Source organism: Ammodytes marinus (assembly GCF_949987685.1).
Source record: "Ammodytes marinus genome assembly, chromosome: 7".
Lineage (NCBI taxonomy): Eukaryota > Metazoa > Chordata > Actinopteri > Uranoscopiformes > Ammodytidae > Ammodytes > Ammodytes marinus.
Window position 1 is genome coordinate 26,545,371 of NC_137211.1, and position 20,000 is coordinate 26,565,370.

A 20,000-nucleotide genomic window follows, 5' to 3' on the forward strand; every position below is an offset into this window, starting at 1 on the left:
CAAGCGGTAGTGTTTTACTAAGCCAGCTGCAGCTTCTGGGTGAGCGTACCCATTACAAAGGCATCAAGAAAAAAAACTATATAAAAACAGTATTTTTGCTTGTTTGCTGTTACAACATTTGACTGTTTAAAAGTTCCTCGTAGCACCTTTAGCAAGGTTGTTGCTGATATATAACCTGCCACTCTTTGAAAAACAATACTAGTCACTCTAACCAATTGGCTAACCTACCAGGATACATTTGACACAGAAAAGCCACTGTTGTCAGATGTATGAAACAAACAAACACAGTTAGCATCCTGTCCCCTCCCATGAACCTGAGTAGTTTAGCTAAACTTTTATGTTTCTGTCAATCCAGCAGAGAGCTTGTAAAGCCTCCGGTAGCAGCGCTGCAGAATCACTGTCTGACCATGATTGGACTGTGGTTGGTCTGTATACTGGTCTCCATTGTGTCTGACACATGAAGAATGCTTTCTCCATGTGTTTATTTCTCGGCCCACATCACCGCCGCGGTTTAGATTAGCTTTTTTTAAACCGTGCACCGTGGGGGCACTGTGTGGTATAGCCTACTCCTGCTTGATTATACACAGTCACACACACACACACACACACACAGACACACACACACAGACACACACACACACACACACACACACACACACACACACACACACACACACACACACACACACACACACACACACACACAAACAGACGCAAAAACACTTACACTGTCCAAGATTATTACACAAGTTCACAGATGAAGTAAGGGTGAACTGTAAACTAAAAAAGTTGAAACTATCATTATTATAATTGGAAAGCCTGATGTAACCACATTTATTTCATTCACACACATACTCAGTCATTCAGCAATGGCAGCAGCTATACCACTCAGGGTGCAAATGTAACTGTGAGAAATGTATGAACAAGGATAGGCCAAGAGTCAAATAGATGAATGAAAAAATCCCCAGCATAGTTGAAGTGTGTTGTTTAGCCTACTAAGTATTAATATCTTTATCTTTGAATGCATGAAACTCAACCATGTCTCTGTTGGAAAAGTATACATAACATTTACTTGTTATATTATCAACATATTACATTATTTTCCATGAAGAAATAGGCCAGGCTGCTCCTCCCAATATGAAGGCTAGGCTACACAAAAAAGTAATATCCCCATATAGTACCTTCCGTCATCGATCAAAACATGAAAAACACAGGGAAATGAATTTGAGGTCATATCGCCCATCCTTTCCAGAGAAGATACTTGCCACTACGCTTAACAACATGTCTGGGGTGAAACTCTGGGAAATGTACAATTCCCAAGAAGTAATGACTACACAGTGTTGGAGAAGGGGTTACGTCAATGCCCCAACCACACCATATTACATTACAGACACCAGCCTACCAGCAGCCTCTGAGCCAGCCACCCAGTAGTACTTGCTTCACTGTCTACACTGCTGTGGTCATAGTACACTATACTGGAGCAGCAGTCATCCAGCAACACTGGCACAGGGGTGATGCCAGGCAGGCAGCTGTCCAAACACTGTCCGCTCCCCACCGACACTGTCAGAGCATCGGGAGAGAATGGAAAAAAGTGTGTGTGTGTGTGTGTGTGTGTGTGTGTGTGTGTGTGTGTGTGTGTGTGTGTGTGTGTGTGTGTGTGTGTGTGTGTGTGTGTGTGTGTGTGTGTGTGTGTGTGTGTGTGCAAACAGCCCCAGTCACTGTCTTTGTTACCAAGGGAGGTAAACGCACACAGAGGAAACAAAAACCCTCTTTATGTGGATGTATCTGATTAAATATGTCCAAAAGCTGTGGAAAAGTGGACACTGGTTATTAGCCTTAGCAACATGATCGCTTTCCAACATACAGCCATTGTTTCACATGGCGGTGGTGGTTTTGATGGTGTGTGTGTGTGTGTGTGTGTGTGCGTGTGTGCGCATGCTCATATTCGCTACAAATGGCTGAGCAGAAACACTTTCTGCCCGTAAGCACCATGCATTTCACTCAATACCTGCCAGTTTACAGTATGCAGCCTCTCAACATGACATTGCACAGTTTGTTAACACACACACACTCACACTCACACACACACACACACACACACACACACACACACACACACACACACACACACACACACACACACACACACACACACACACTCATACATATTTCCTCCTCCCATTATGTATCCATGCATGCAAACATGCTTAGCAGTCCCCATACTAAGCCCAGTGGTTGTTAGCGGTCTCATGTTCAAAGCCTCACGTCAGGCCCAGTCATCTGTGGATCTGAGCCCATGTTGGGAAACAAAGAATGAGAGGCACTTGGCGGGGTTGCTTACCACACACACACACACACACACACACACACACACACACACACACACACACACCGATGGAAACACACTAGCAGAACACATGCTAACACACATTGTAACAACTAAACATGAAGGTGGTGGATTATTTACTTTCCTCTACCCCCAATTTTTATAAATTAGACCAACACTGTATTGCTCTTTTTTCTCTTTTCCAAAGCTTCACACACACATTCCAAATACACACACACACGCACACACACACACACACACACACACACTAAGGATTATAGTGGGGTTTGGGCGGGAACCACAAGGATTATTACTGGAAGACAGTTACACAACCAGAAAAGAAGTTCAAGAGGCAATGGGAGTAGAGAATGAATGAAACCGTAGTGGTGCACGCACACACACACACACACACACACACACACACACACACACACACACACACACACACACACACACAGATACACACACACATACACACACACACACACACACACACACATACACACACACACACACACACACACACACACACACACACACACACACACACACACACACAGAACTATGCTGACAATAACTTTGACATGTCTTGATCCATTCATTGTTACAGTCCAATAAATCACAATCCACTACTTTTCTTACTGAATGTCTCTCTTTTTGTGAAAATATTTAGGAAAGTCTGCCTTCGTTGTGTGTTTTGTTTTCATACAGATGACATTTAACATCTTGACTGAAGGCCAAACAGGGATTCTTGTTTCTGAGCTGCCTACTCTCATTATTTCAGAGAGTAGGCAGCTCCCTGGATTACATTGTCATTCCTGGACCTGTATCCGGTTTCTAACGTAATGGGAATCTCATTTTTCCTTGTGTGTGTGTGTGTGTGTGTGTAGGGGGGGAAGGGAGAGCCCCATGCCTTCAAGGAAAAGACCTTCAAGAAGAAGCGTCAGTGCAGCGTGTGCCGTCAGAATGTGGACAACGTGGGCTCCTTCTGCAGAGGTAAATGTTCCAGCCAGGGTCTTCATGGTGTTACAGTGTGTGTGTGTGTGTGTGTGTGTGTGTGTGTGTGTGTGTGTGTGTGTGTGTGTGTGTGTGTGTGTGTGTGTGTGTGTGTGTGTGTGTGTGTGTTCACCACTCCGTGACTCTGAAAATGATCAACATGAACATGGTAAGCAATGTCCTAGTCTGGAGTGTATAGCCCCACCAAGACCTGGGCTACTGGGCGGAGCCAACAGACAATAACCATTCCAATCCCCATACTTCCACACTATTTAGTATGATAGAGAAAGATTTAGGATGTCCCAATTCTTGTGGTCAGATTTAGCGTGCTTCGAAAATGCCCGGATGCAACTAAACTACTAATAAAGCTTGTTAATATGAAGAAGTGGACCATGCAGATTTTACAATATTAATTTTATCTTCTTGTTTCTTTCTCTCATTCTATCTAGTATGCAAGACAGCCACCCACAGGAAGTGCGAGGCCAAGGTAAGGATCCACGTCACATCGGAACATTCTCAGCATGCTCTCAAAATCGAAAAATACAATCAGTTGTGATACAGTGAGGGACAGTATACCTGTAATGAGCTGGGACATGATTCACTGTATTTACCAAAATATGTCAAATCCAGAATGAGAACATACATATTCAGTATCCACTTCTATGCTTATTTCCATCTGTTCCCCTCCACTGTGAAAGGATATTTACGGTTGATGTGCCCCGGAAAAGGGAAAATGGCCGTAAATTCCGAGACACAAGTTGATATATGGCAAATCATTTTTCAAGCTTAACTGAAGTTGACAGGTTTATTTATCGACGTACGCGAAATGCCACTAAGTGTGTAGCCATGAGGACACTTTAATGTTCCTTATACATTTACTTCTGCAATGGCTTACCAGCACTGAACCTGAGAATTAGCATCAGCAACTTGTTTCATCTCGACACGCTCCATTCCTAATTTCTGCATTAAACAGAAAGTGTTTGGAAAAGTACAACACATTTTCCTTTGCCAATTTTCTGGATAGTCTTTGGATTTGGGAATCTTGTCCAGGTCCACCATATGAAAAGCATTAACATGGACTCATCTGGCCAGAGAGCTGACAGATGTCTCACCAAACGGTGTCAAAACACTGGCATGATAAATGTGATGAAGTAAACTGAGGACACAGCATTGGACTGCAGAAGTAGTGACTGTGGGAAGGAGACTTGTATGGGTTTTTCCTTAGTAGAACCGGATACATAAAACACAGAGGCATAGTGGACATAGTTGTCATTTAGACTGTATTATCTTGATGTTTGGTTGAGTTTTACAAGCATTTATATTGACACCCTTTGTCATCTTTTAAAGGTAGCTGGAATTAGATGCTATGTTTTTTTGCGTAACATGCAAATGCCATTCAATCAATACAACCCTATGATTGATCTATGTGTACAAACCATTGAAAGTAGAACGTATGAACTTATATGGAGCAGGCTGAATGTGCCCCAGCCACCACCATGACCCCACTAATTCAAGGTTAAGCCCCTATGCTGACCCTTTAATCTTAATCTTTATGTAACAGGGGCCCCTGGGAGTTAGCCCCCCTTCTTGGTAAAATATTAAATGTGATTTGCACTGGACCATACAATATAAAATACATGCATACATTTATTATATAGAACCAGTGGTGACAACAGTCGAAAGTTGCTTGTGGCCAATTGTATTTTAGAAGACATTTTTTTTTTTAAATCAAGAGATACTCGAGTAGAAATACTCCAAAACTGTACTCAAAAGTACCCAATTAAATGTACACTTCTTACTGTCCACCACTGTATATACCATATTGTTAGACCAGTGTCATGATAGTGGCTCCATGAGGGCAGCAGTCTGGAATATCAGTGCCAATGTGAAGGCCGCTCAGTTGCATTCCTCAGAAAGGAGCTGCAAGCCTAGCTCAAAACCCCACAGTGCTGAGGCTGTGAAAGGCTCATTGAGGGAGGGATGGGAGGATGAATAGACAGAGGGATGCAGGGCGGGGAATACCAGCCATGGAGAGAGAGAGAAGAGAGAGAGAAGAGGGAATGATATTCTACACCAGGCCTTGCTGTTTTATTTGCATGATTATCCATTTTCATATAATATATAGCTTTTCTTTAGATTCATTTAATCTTCTCTATTTTACTGTTATTTTACTATATTTTATTTTTTTATGAAAGTGTAACTCTCTGAATTGAGAGAGAGGGAGGGGGAGAGGGAGGGGGAGAGAGAGGGAGGGAGGGAGAGAGAGAGAGAAAGCCCAGGGCCAAGACATGTGGCATAGAGAAGCCCCATCCCTCCAGCATCAGTCCATCCCTTACTCTGTCATCTGAGGAGAGCAGAGCCCAGAGGAGGGCAGGGATGAATAGATGGCTTTGAAACAGTGCAGCAATACAATCATTTTCATGTTTGTTTTTCAGTACAACATGTGATATTGGTAAACAGTTTTCCTTTCGTGGTGTTAAAGCCTCTCAAACCCTTGTCTAAGATAGTAAAAATCAATAAATCAATAAATATTATACAAATTATTATTTATTTTTTCAAACCTATTTTACTGTCTTAACCATTTTGACAGGAGTCATTGTTTTTATAGAACTTTAGGGGCGAGAACGGCTGTGATTGGTTCAAAAATACTTATTGTGTAATAAGAACCTGAGCATAGCCTGCCTTATCTAAACCACATTTCTGTAAAGTTTAGAAAACTTAAATGACAATATATTTATATTTGGATTGATACATATTTCTAACTCTTTTCAGATGCTTCACTATCATGCAACTTACATAGTTAGAAGGATTTTGTGAATTTGGGTTTACGGGGGGTTTAAGCGTTGATATCTGCATTCTCTAATTTGCAGTAGATGGCACAAGAAGTATTGAGTCACTAAAAGGCTAAGATAAAGCTAACTGATCTTCTAATTTTTCAAAAAGCTATCCCCTTTTAAAAATAATTCCAAGACATGTTGCAGTGAGCAAATTGTGAAACAGCAAGTCATCATACAAAACAAATGGATTTGTAATTGTTCTTTAGAAGTGCTGTATTAACTGAATCCATTGGAGGAAGGAGCAGGATGTTGTTTGATAGCCTCACTGTAACTCATGTGTTGCTTGTTGACTAGTTGTTAAGACAGTGATATCCATCGCCGCTGCCCAGGAAGGGAGAGGTCGGGTTGGATAAGGCAGGGCGTGGGGGTCTGGCTGCTGGGTCCATCTCAGCTGTTATCTACACGTGAATGTAGGGGGTGGGGGGGATATGGCGTCAATCTGTAATAATGTGAATTCTGAACAGCATTCTTCTTTTGTGACAGGGCCCATTAATCGATCTAAATAACACATCCCAGCTGTCTGTCTGTCTGCCTGGCTGAAAAGATTCAGCCTTCCTTCTAAAGAGAGTGGTCTGGCTTGTGCTCACCATATTTTCTTTTCTTATTTCTTGGGGCTTTTCTTATCTGACAGTTTGAAGGGACGGAGATGAAATGGGGCAGAGAATGAGAATGACATGCAGAGAAGGACCTAGGGCCAGTCTCAAACCCGGGTCTGCTGTGACGAGGATTGAGCCTCTATGGGGGGGGTGGGGAAGGGGGTCACAGCTGGTGAGCGCCCCTCACCAGCTGTTCTTACCTGTGTCCATAGTTCAAGGTGTTTCCCTCGCTCGCACTTCATTCCCATATGGCAGTTGTTCCCTTTAACCTTGCGTATTAATCAAACATATTGATTGTGTCTGTGTGTGTGTTTATGTGTATGTTTATGTTGAACTCACTCACTCACTCACTTACTCTCACATCTGGAGACCAGCCTGATCTCTGTCATCTGTTAGCCATCCTGCTTCTATTTACATCTCAACCCGGTCAGTGACAAATCATGTCGTTAGCACACACCGTCCCGTATCCTGTCAGTGCGCCTTGCAACACTTCTCTGGAAAAGTGACTCACACTTATTCTCCGACTCCCCTCTAGAAAAGAAGGATTGCTGGCTAAAGTCTTTGGACAGCTCACATGTCTCCTGTCTAGGGGCTGCGCTAAAAATATCAATACGGCAATCTATTTGTGATATTTATTTTTCACGATATTTGATTCTGTATCGTATCGTCAACTCCAGTATCGATATTTTATAGAAAAAAAATGCAGATTTTTAAACAGGTTTTGACCTACAACCTCCGCTCAGTTAGATGTCGCAGTAGGGTTTGTAGCCTCGAATTGCCGAGGTTTGAATATAAATTAAAGTATGCGCTTAATTCTCAATATAATGTGATGTATTAAGACCACCCCATATTTTGACATTTCGCAATATATCGCGAAATGCATTCTATCCCAATGTACTGTGATATATCATATTGTGAGTCATGTATCGTGATTCATATCGTATCGTGAAGTCATTGTCGATACACAGCCCTACTCCTGTCTTGCTCTACAGTCCCTGACAAAAGTCTTGTCACTTATCCATTTTGTAGAAACAACAGTTTATAAACTGACTTTTAATTAATCCATTGGTTTAAAAAATGGCTCATATGAAAGCTAAAACCCTCCCAAATTATGTTTAATAAACTAAAATAAATTTGCTTCACTGAAGAAATATTGATCATTTAATGAACACAGAAAGGTCAGATTTTGGCAAGACAAACGTTTTGTCGCTTACAGAGAGTAATGTGAAAATTTAACAAATAATTTACTTCAAATACAAAAATATGTTGCATAACATCAGTGAATTAAAGCGGCAACGAGTAACATTTAAATATCTTTTAAACAGCCTCATGTTTCCTCTCATAATCATAAATTACCTTTAACAGCAAACGAGACCATCAGTGCAAAGAAAGACGTTTTTATATAGTTTTTATTACTGCATTTGATCTGGTCGTACACCCAGTCCGATTTTCGGTTCACGCGTGCATGCTCTATGGTCACATATCCGTATTGGTCGCAGATTTCAGTGTGGCGCAGGAACGTGAATTGAGAAGCCTATGGCTCTAGGTGAGGGAAGGGGAGCGGGAGCCTTGTTTGAGACAGTTGTTTGTAGTCATAATGACTGATAACGGGGCTGAACCATCAAAGAAAAAAAAGAAAATGCAATGAAGAAAAGCTAAACGGGAGAGTGATAGGCGGGCGGGAGGGCGTTGCCAAGCAACGTATACACAATTTCACGGAGCGAACCTAGACTGCAGTGTTTACTCCTAAATGAATGAGCGGTAGCCTACTAAAACAAAGTTTACTTTGCCTCACCAGCATCATCAGATGACCATTATTCATCTGAAATAGTCATTATTTACAACAACATAAACACATTACCTCATCGTGATCCATAGACTACTAACTAACTGCCATCTCACGGACACGGACTCGTTCAGCTCCGTGAGAGGTGACAATGCATCAACTCATTGCAATCAGGTGTGTTTAGCACTTACTGGCATTAGTTGATGCTGTGTCACTAACCACTCTCTGGAAGCCGAAAAGAGTCCGGTGCCCTCACACTTTCAACACACGGACACGCACCATATTGCTTCCTGATTATTTGAATCTTGGACTCCCAGCACGAGCTAGAAAACAGCTGGCGTCGTAAAAATACTACCGCTTTTGTTCAAAGGTGTCGCCAACGTGCCGACTTACTCGTAGTAGCTTTAAGTAGTGGTGCTGTGAGATCCATAATATCTTGTATGATTTCCATGAGCTTGAAGGTTTGCATCCATGCGGTTCGACAATGATTCATACAATTTATTGATGAAGTCATCAGGAATAGCAAAGAAAGCAGCCTTACATGCCTCCCAGAGTTCATCAAAATTCTTTGGTTTGGTCTTCCATGCTCCCTCTTTCTTTCATTCTACCCCAGACATGCTCAATGATGTTCATGTCTGGTGACTGGGCTGGCCAGTCCTGGAGCACCTTGATCTTCTTCGCCTTGAGGAACTTTGATGTAGAGATGGAAGTATGCGATGGAGCAACCATGCAATGTAATTCAACCGAAGATTCATCTGAGAAATCCACCTTCCTTGGCGAATCAGTGCCCAGAAACCAGAACTAAACAAAAAGCAATTAAAAAAAAATATTTTCTAAGGCCCACAGCCTGCTAAAAGCATGGACGCTGGAAAAGTGTCAGAAGGTGGATTTCTCAGATGAATCTTAGGTTGAATTCCATCACAGCCTCCGCAAACATTGCAGGAGACCAACTGGAGCCTGCATGGATCTGAGATTCACCCGGAAAACAGTTAAGTTTGGTGGCGGAAAAATCATGGTCTGGGGTTACATCCAGTATGGGGGTGTGCGAGAGATTTGCAGGGTGGAAGGCAATATAATAGCCTAAAATATCAAGAAGAATTACCTACCTCTTACATTCCCAACCATAAAAGGGGTCAAATGTTGCAGCAGGGTGGTGCTCCATCGCATTCTTCCATCTCTACATCAAAGTTCCTCAAGGCGAAGAAGATCAAGGTGCTCCAGGACTGGCCAGCCCAGTCACCAGACATGAACATCATTGAGCATGTCTGGGGTAGAATGAAAGAGGAAGCATGGAAGACCAAACCAAAGATTCTTGATGAACTCTGGGAGGCATGTAAGACTGCTTTCTTTGCTATTCCTGATGACTTCATCAATAAATTGTATGAATCATTGTCGAACCGCATGGCTTCAAGCTCATGTAAGTCATATAAGATATTAAATATGGATTTCACAGCACCACTACTTAATTCACTGATGTTATGCAACATATTTTTGTATTTGAATTAAATTATTTGTTACATTTTCACATTACTCTCTGTAGGCGACAAAACTTTTGTCTTGCCAAAATCTGGCCTTCCTGTGTTCATTAAATGATCAATATTTCTTCAATGAAGCACATTTATTTTAGTATATTAAATATAATTTGGGAGGGTTTTAGCTTTCATATGAGCCATTTTTTAAAACCAATGGATTAATTAAAAGTCAGGTTATAAGCTGTTGTTTCTACAAAATGGATAAGTGACAAGACTTTTGTCCGGGACTGTATATGGGCCACAAGGACAACAGCCTCCAACAGCTGACCAACCTCTGTTCTATTTACAGACTCTTAGGAAGACCGTAAACAGTTTCATTTCTGCATGTTCTCTTCTCCCAGAGAACACTTCCTCCTTATCTTTGATCCCAAGTGGAACATTTTGTCCACAGGGGATTGGGGAGAGAGAGAGAGAGAGAGAGAGAGAGAGAGAGACTGGGGCCCAGGGGTAAAGATATAAAGGGGGGGGTAAGGGAAGAGTGGGAGGAGAAAGGATTAAAATGAGTGAAATTCAGCCTGTGACGACTTGACTGGCCCGTCCGTCTAATTAGGCAAGAAGAGGCATTTCCGCTTGTCGGCCAAAAAAACTCCATGACAGTCTGACTTACAATCTACTGTATATAGGAGACCCCCACCTATATGAAATAACACACACTGCTGCTTTACTGACTGACTGTATTGCTGATTGGCAGACTTACTGTACAGAGTAAATAGAGTGATGTGAAATATATACTGTATATGTGTGATCACTTTTCACTTAGTTTTGTTGCCATCAGTTCATTGAGTGTGAGTTGTGTTTTGAACAGAAAGTACTCCAAATGAATCACCCAGTACTGAGTTTTTGAGCTCGACTCAGAGCTGCCGCATATTATTCAAGAGACACAACAAAACAAAACTAATCGGCTCTCTGGCAGCAAACTGAAAAGGCGGAATAAATCTCAGTTAAGTGTACAATTGAACGTATATATTTAGGTTTAAGGTTAGCATTTATGTGGAGAAAAAACGGTCTGCAACAGCACAATGCTGACTTCTGCTACAGCTACATCTCCCCCAAACTCCTTCTAGTGACTGCCCTGATCGCCATCTCCATAGGGTAACTCACTAACTACGCCTAAGTACCCCATACAACCCCATTTCAAAAATACTGAACCATCCCTTTAATGACTGACTGCTGGTTACTGTCAACTCTGTATTGATGAGTAGACCAACAATCTCAAACTCTTATACTGTAGTTCTGGAGAAGTGATTGAATGGTATAAGCCATCGTGCAGATGTTGTATGTCACAGTAATTACAATCCCTGCTTACTCCCTATGTATCAGGGTTGTCTTGCTTGTCTCCGGTCTTTATCCAATGAAGATGTAGAAAAATGCATTTTACATGAGACCAGGCTGTGCAATGTCTGATCCTCTTTTACAAGAAGAGGATGTCCAATCAAATGGAGATAGACAGAGCGGATATGGGGGGATGAGAGGAAGAGCAACACACAAGGCCCCTGATGTTTGTCCAACAGAAAAAAGCCTTTCATCAGGACAGTTGTGGTTAGTCGGGCTCCCCAGCCTTCTCTATGGAGGAAACAGACTGCAAACCACTTTTTCTCTCTCGCTCGTACTCTTTAAGGCAAGACACTGCTGGTGAATAGGGTAACATTTTTAATATAAAGACATCCTCATGAATCTTAGCCATGAATCTTTAAAAAGTCAGATAATTATGAACACATCCTTCAGTAATTACCTTCAGAATAGTGTTAAGAATGATAATGGTAAGTTTAGTTGATGTTGATAGACCTAATGGCCATTAAAGATGGTTGTATAGGAGAAATATAGACAGATGCAAACAGGCAAAGGTAAGTCATATAAACTTTTATTCACACTAGTATGAAATAAAACACGTTATGGTAGCAAAATAGCGAAAAATAATAATGTTTTCGTCTGCTGTGTCTCACCTTAAACCTGGGCATTTCCATAATGGAGCCACTTTCCTACTGGCCATGGATGGTACATACTGTATATTTGACCCTTTTTTTCTGGCAAACAGAAACAGGACGGAGGAAGTGACTGTAGGAGATGGAATGATGAAGTAATGGCTGAAAAAGTGCCCCACAGTCCATGTTTTACCAGCATGTAGCTCAACATCACAGCTGACCCAACATCCCCCCTCTACCCAACACACTTCCTGATGAATGGAAACCTCCTAGCTCAAATCTTTCCCTAGTTTTTACAGTGATGTTAGTATAGGAATATAGATTCACTCATTGCTTATGAAAAACATGTCAGGCACAGGTCAGTATTATTTAAGTGCACAAGGCCATAAGACTTGCAACAGAGGAAAAAAAACAAAAAAAGTTTTGGTTTCAAAATATTCAAAATGTTTAGTGTAAGCAAATCACTTCAAGGGGAAGTTGAAAGCATCCCAGAAATGTAGTTCTTTTTTGGGGGGAAGTGAGTGCCATCAGTGCGTGGGTAGTCATCTCTGGTAAGAGTTGTGTGGCCTTGAACGCAAACTAATCATGTATTCAGTGTGAGTCATTGAGGATAACAAGATCCAACTGTGTTTCGTTTCTACATTACCGGGACTATGACTATGTGTCTCCTGTCTGGAGGAGTCGCTGCTTTATCACAGACAGCTCTGGTAATTGCCGAGATAGGGCTGCTGTGTTTTGAGTTTGTGTCTGTGTGTCTTTGTGTGTGTGTGTGTGTGTGTGTGTGTGTGTGTGTGTGTGTGTGTGTGTGTGTGTGTGTGTGTGTGTGTGTGTGTGTGTGTGTGTGTGTGTGTGTGTGTGTGTGTGTGTGTGTGTGTGTGTGTGTGTGTGTGTGTGTGTGTGTGTGTGTGTGTGTGGCGAGCATAGACTGAGACTGAGTTTGTAAGCGAGCGATGTTGACGGGAGTTAAAACCATAGGCATGACAGCTAAGTTAGCCAAATTTGGGACTCTGCCAGTCCACTGTGTGTGTGTGTGTGTGTGTGTGTGTGTGTGTGTGTGTGTGTGTGTGTGTGTGTGTGTGTGTGTGTGTGTGTGCCAGTAAGCCGCACTAATTGGCCGGTGGGTTTGGCCTGTCTTGAATCTAACAGGAAGAGGTCGTTTGTAGATCCTAAATATTGACACCCACACTGTCACAGGACATGAGTCAGAGATCAGAGTGATATCCACTGGACCATCACCCATTTGAACCAATCAACAGTTTAGCTCCTTATCTAGTGACATTGATCTTACTAAGTACAACACAAATGTTCCTTTGGGGTTTTACTAGATGTGTGCCACGTTACGCATGGGGTATTCCTGTCTCTGAGTCTTCCTCTCTTGTGTCCAAACCAGTGTTAGTGTGACCAAGTCTCAAGCATTGTTCTCTTGGGCAAGAGAAAAGATTGTTTTAGTAGCCCATCTATTAACCCTCATCCTACCGACATATTTTACATACATGGACTACCGACGGGGTCATTAGAGACCCCAAGCAAGAAATAGCCTACTGTAAGAAAAAAAAACATTATTTGTCTTTTTATTGGTCTGAAATGAGCCAACCTGGGAGGATGAGGGTTAATGATATCATTAGTAGCGGGCAAGCTAACGTCAGTCGTGAGTGAACAGATTGTAACTGGCTAATGTGAGTTAACTTCAGCTCTCGCGGCAGACACTTACTGATTCGAATGGGTCTTCAAATGACAGTTTGATGTTGTAGCCCGGCTGTCAGAAATATTCGGTGAGCATGTCTTGCATTCAGCAGTTAGTTTTCTTCCATCACAAATGAAATATTTGAATATACAGTTGCTGACTCTTGGTATTATTGAGTTCAACTAATGAGTCGTCTTTTGGGGAGAAACATCTGGCGGTGGGGGTCTTAGATGTTGCATGTTGCCATTGACTGAGAGCCAGTCATCCAATCATGATTCCCAGTTTGCGCCGCATACTTCATAGTCAGACAGAAACTTTCCATCATTGAAATTATTTTTTATTAAACTAACTAACATTCAAACTTATGAACACACACGCAGGTTAATGTTAATTAATGTTGTCTAGTTGAGTCTTTATTGTTTGTCAAGTCAAGTCTCGAGTCCACATCTTTGGTCCCAGCCGTCTAAATTCACCTCCTCAGGCCTTTAGACAAAAAAAATAAAAAATAAACTATCATAGTGAGACATTGAAGCTTTCACAGTGTGGTCTTGTTTGTGAGCTGGGCTGTGTTCAGCAGAGAGTGACAGGCCCTAAATAAACTGCTGACAATGTCCGTCTGAAGAATTTTTTGGCATTTTTCTGGTAAACACTGTTTAGGCTGAAGGCCGGGTGCTTCAAATATAAGAGGAGGAGGAGATGATGTGCCTACTTATCAACAGGATGGATGACACAAAGACCCAGCTGAGGGAAGCTCCCCCACATAGGGAGTGGAGTGACGGACCTATAAGATCTGTAATAATGCCCCCCCCCCCCCCCCACACACACACACACACACACACACACGTTGGTTGGTTCACAGGAGTTTTTTTTCTTCCATTGTTGATCGCTGGCAGCCTCATCCCGACCCATGTCCTCCTGCTCTGTTTATTTGCTTGTGGTTATTTTTGTCGGGCTTAGAGATGTCAGCCCGTGTTTGGCCTGGGGAGGAGAAGAGGGTAGAGATGGGTCCATGAGAACACTAATGATGTGCGTGTGCTTCGGCCTTCCACGTAGAAGCACAAGCCCTCCGGTATACGACCAGCATGTGTGTCTGCATTGAACTGCTCTTTGGGTTTTCCATCTGCGTAACTTTGTGAGTGTGTGTGTGTGTCTGTTTGCACTATTTTTGTGAAAACTAGGTTTAAAGGTTAAGGTTTGAATTAGGTTTAGGTTAGGGTAAGTGTATGCATTATGTCAATGAGTGTCCTCACAAGTATACCTGTACAAATGTGTGTGTGTGTGTGTGTGTGTGTGTGTGTGTGTGTGTGTGTGTGCGACTGTGTGGACGCACACACGTGTTTGTGTGTGTGTGTGTGTGTGTGTGTGTGTGTAGTCAAAACTGTTGACCCCCAGTCTCCATAACAGGGAATTGCATCCTACCCGCTTATTAAAGCCCCATGGTTTCACAGGGAGACCCATGTGACCTGTGATGTCATGACCCCTCCCTCCCTCCCTCTCTCATCTGCTTGGACCGAGCCACAGACATACACACACAGACCTCTTTTCTTTCCTTTTGGGGTCAAAAGAAAGTGTGGGAACAAGAGGCAGAGAGAGAGAGAGAGAGGGGGGGGAGGACATGTGCTGAACACTGCAAATTAAAAAAAGAAAGAAAGAAAACACAGATAAATGCTGAGTTGCTGCCTGCCTCACAGAAAAACATTAATCGTGTGATATGGGACGCCTAAGTCCAGAGGATAGAAAACGTTTCAACCATAGGTGTTGGTTTTGCTTAGCTGGGGGCCTCCAGGTATATCCTCGTGGCGTAATGCCGGTGGCTTCTATGGTTCTCTCATGCGAGTCCACCTTTTCATGATTAAGAGAGCATTAGACATGTGGGCTGCATTTGAAGTATACAGTAGTAGGAATGAAGCCAAGCCAGGTAACTCTCTCAACTGCCGTGAAATGAGTCCTGCAGGCTTAAGCAAGAGAGAGACCATCTGCATGTCTGGCCACCACCAGACAGGCATTAAAAAGGGTTTAAGCTTTAAGTTGCATGTATGTCAAGAAGTGCAGCTCTTTCCCATGGGCCGTATGGAGTTCACTGACTTATTGTTTCAAACTGTAACTTCCCATACCATGCATTTACCTTGCCATTTCCCTTCCACTTCATTCAGCTAGCATGAAGGATAACGGGAATTCTATCATCTTCAGAAAAATCCTAATTGTTCCCTTATAACCGCACTAAGCAAGACTTTGAAACACGGACTGTTGTAACAGTGGGAAAGAGCAACAGTAGTATTTGCCATCCGCATTAACCATAAGGCCAACAGGTGGATGCATGCGAAACAGTGCATGTGATTGCCAAGCACCAGTCCCAAGGCACTCAAATTGAAAATCAGAGGGGAAAAAAAACCATTCCTTTTACTTATTTCCTTCACTTTAGTCAATGATTGTAATTGGCCCAGACAGCTTTAAACACATTCCTTTTTACCATTCATCTATATGGAATTTGAACTATGACGGAAAGCAGGTGTAAAACGTTAAGACGTACCATATTGCTCAAACTCTTGACAAGCATGCATGAGATATATAGCCTTGAAGCTAGCATGGGGTCTGTTTTGGTATTTGTAATGTATAGTTAGCTTCTTACTTGGAGTTAGCTTCTATTCTTCCACATAGCTTGCTCGCTGTTGATTGTATGATGATGATGAAAGCACCCAAGGTCACGGCCAGCGTTGGCTTTCACTTCTGATTGGTCGCAGCTTTCGTCAGTGCCCCCTCTGATTGGCTCTCCCAAGGGAGCTTAAGGAATGGAGGGGGGCTATTAGGCCTAAGGCTAACCATCAAAGGAAACGCTACATGAGTGCTGCATTCATATGTAACATAGGAGCAGATCTGGGGTGACCAAGCTCTCACAGTTGAACTAATGGATCTTTGCTGTATAGAATCCAAACATTGTTTACTTGTGTGTAACAGTTGATGTTTGTTGTTGAGCGTTTCGCTAACTGAACAATGTCCTTTAGGTAAAAAAGTGACTTCATTTCACACGCGTTTCTTATTGCAGACTGCAGATGGACCATACAGATAGGACCTTGACAAAATCCTCGAAAACCATTGTTAGAATGAACGTTTCCATCCATGATATCGAATCCAAAATGTATTTTTTCCTTAGCTCTCTCAGATGGTTTGGGCTGGTATTTTTTGCTTCCAATTTTCGCTGCACCTGTTATACTTTGACATTGTGCATTTGGATATGAACAAATTAACTATAGATGGATTAATTGTCCGAATGGTGGTTTCAACAAGTGATAGCCTTAGTTCCATGGTATTTTCCAATCTGTAGAGTGAATATGTTGAGAGGCCATTGATTCTTGACTTGGTTTGAATAAAGATGTTTAAAGAAGGGCCACTGTGAACAGAAAGGGGCAGTGGTGGTTGCCCCTGATACACTGTATTATATACAAACATATCCGTTTCTCACACTAATAACTACCAAGGCTGGTTACCTCACCCTCTAGTTATGTTACTGTGAGCCCACCGCTCTAAGCCCTGCGTTTAGAGGAGAGAGAGCTGTGTATCATCCATTAGCTATGCTGCTAGTGGCTTTGATGGATCAAAGAGCATGTGAAGAGCTGGAGGAGCCAGGGGACACTGCTGCACAACCACCCCGACAGAGAGGACATAGGGCTGGGGGAGAGAGGAGAGGGTTAAGGGGGGGTCAGGACTCTCCAGCTGGCTCCATCTGACAGCAATGTGAGAGGCTTAAGGGTAGTGATGAGAATATGCATATGAAAAAATAAAACATAAGTAATGTACGTGAATGTTTTTGGTCATGTTGGTCACTTACTTTGAGTCACTTTGACGTCATGCTACTTTTTTGAAGCTATTTCAAGGGTTTTACTTTGCTATTTGTTAAGAACGTGTATGGTATTTAATGTATATGTTTCACATACATGGAATTCACAACATGCTCCTGAATATTATTTTTTTTATATGTATGTAATATAGCCAATGAAAACAATAAAAAAGAAACAAGTGAATCCAAATCAAACACATATAGGAACAATTCAAATGCATCCACAGGCAAACTTAGAGATGGGTCTTTAGAAACCACAGGCCTAAGGTCTAGAGGAAGAGAGTTCAGTAGTGTTGGAGCCACCAACTCAAAGGCACCATCCCCTTTATATAGGATTTTGGTTACCGATGGCCACATAGGATCAAACCCGTGTGACCATCCAGCTGGTGGTCAGTGAAGACATGAGAACAATAACAGAGGCTCAGAGTATGAGAGGGTTCAGTAAAGCTACTGTATGGGTGAGGCAGAAAGGTGGAGGAGATTATAGAAAAGAGAGGGAAAGAGAGGAGAGGGAGAGGATAAAGAAAGGAAGAAAGAGAGAGGGATTAGGAAACATTGGAGTGAGAGACTGGAAGAGTGAAGGAGAAGGAAAAAAAGAGACAGAAAGCAGAGGAATAAGTGAACAAGCAGGCAGAACACAGTACAGTAAGAAAGGATGAGATTTAGAGGAAAGACGGATGGGTGACGTAACCGAAGAGAAAAGTAGCAACAACAACAACACAGCCGAGTAGCAAAAGCACAAGAAAAGAGGTCAACGGAGGGGATGGAAAAAAATGGAGGAAGCAAGTCGAAAGAGAAAGAACAGAGAAATTAACTCTCAGATAGAGGAAAAGATGAGAGGGAAAGAGAAGGAGAGGGAGAGAGATGGGTGGAGGAGGAGAGTTATTAACAGGAAGTTGGTGCGTAAGTGTTTGGCATAGGCAGATGGAATCTTGTGTGGAGTGTTTGTTCTTGTAGCAGCCCGGCCCCCTGGGCAAGGCACTGGGCACTGGGAAAAAAGATAGTCCATCCGCCTATAGGTAACAGCTTGATTCATACTGTACATGCGTTCAGAAATCAAAAGCGGTAAATGCTACACGCTTAAAAAATTGGTTAACCGTAGTCATAACAACGTGGAAATGTGAGACAATAAGGGCCGTGTACTGTGGAGTAGGTCCAGGAGAAACTGGAACCAGTGAGTGTGTAGGATTCCAGAAGGTTTTCATTTTTTCTTTAGAAGCAAGTTCAATTTCTGTAGTTTCCAACAATACCACCAGATTCAATTAGGATTTTTTCTTTGTGGCATGGCTTCCATTAAATCTTGCACATTTCAAGCCCAACAGTATGAGGCGTTTTTCTGACCCGATGAATAAGCAGTGCTTGCCAAACCTCCCAGTTCGACTTTCCCAATTTACATCATCGTCTCTTAAACATATATAAATATGTTTCTCGTTTTTATCACCGCTTTATACGGCCATAAATACAATGTCCTCTACTTGGATTCAGCTTGAATTGAATGAATAAACCTAGCCAGTGCTGTGCTGCATTTCTTTGAGTGAACAACATCAACAGAATGCAAGTTGAATAGATTGTTCCTTGCTGAAGTTTATCAATGCTCATTAAAGGTGGAGTAAGCCATTCTGGAGAAAGCTTCTTGTTTTTAAGACACCAACACCTGCTGTTCTAAAGATCTCTGTTAGCTTGTGCCAGCAGAGGCAGCTTGCATTAGTTTAGGAGGCGAGTGAAAGAGAGACAGCAGGATGCATGGCGATGAGGCAATGTATTTATACAGTACATGACTGTCAGATCAATAATGGTAATATGACGATGGTGAAGCAATGTAAACTTTGATTTAGTACTGTTCATAAACACAGTCTTTTCCTGTCTGCATGCTGTAAATCATTTGGTCTGAGTTGGCGGGGATTCAGACCCGAGCAAAGGAATTAATAGTTACTTTATAAAAATAGCATTTTCTTTCGCTGGTGGTCTGGTCTGCTGTTACAGGTAATTTATGTTCATCAGAGAAAAAATTTGACTGTTTCACAAAAAAGTTCCTGGTAGGAGGTTTGAATAAAAAATGATTCCACACAGCTGAACTGAAAACTGCCATGAAGGAAAAAGTAACTTGCAGAAGCTGCAGCAGCTGTACATTTGATCCATATTCTGCATACAATAATGTTCAGAATGTGAATGCATGTGCAAAATGTGTGGGGAAAGATTTTGGCGAAAAATTCCTCTGGAGAAACCAGGCCTCAGATGCCAGTGTTGAGACCATTTACCTAACTGTAGATGTGCAAACATACTGAAACACTCAACACCTTTTCTGCTCACCAGCTCCTCTGTCCAATCATTGGTTCAAAACCTTAATATGTAAAATGAAAGTAGAACGACTGAAAGACTGGCAGTTATGTTGGATATCCACAGAAGAAGAGAGGAGACAGTAGAAGAGAGATATAAAAAAAATCATATTTCCTTAACATTCAAAGAGTGGACGGATTTATTTGACC

General features: G+C 42.2%; 1 protein-coding gene across 4 annotated transcripts in view; it reads left to right on the top strand.

Annotated features, from left to right (window-relative positions):
* The window catches only part of tns2a (tensin 2a), a 60,111-nt gene that overhangs the window by 14,920 nt on the left and 25,191 nt on the right, over nucleotides 1-20,000 (top strand). For all 4 annotated transcript variants that reach the window (XM_080031346.1, XM_080031348.1, XM_080031347.1 and 1 more), the window contains exons 2-3: nucleotides 3,217-3,322; nucleotides 3,772-3,809. In XM_080031346.1, the coding sequence (XP_079887472.1) occupies nucleotides 3,217-3,322; nucleotides 3,772-3,809 (144 nt within the window). The remainder of the gene's footprint in view (nucleotides 1-3,216; nucleotides 3,323-3,771; nucleotides 3,810-20,000) is intronic.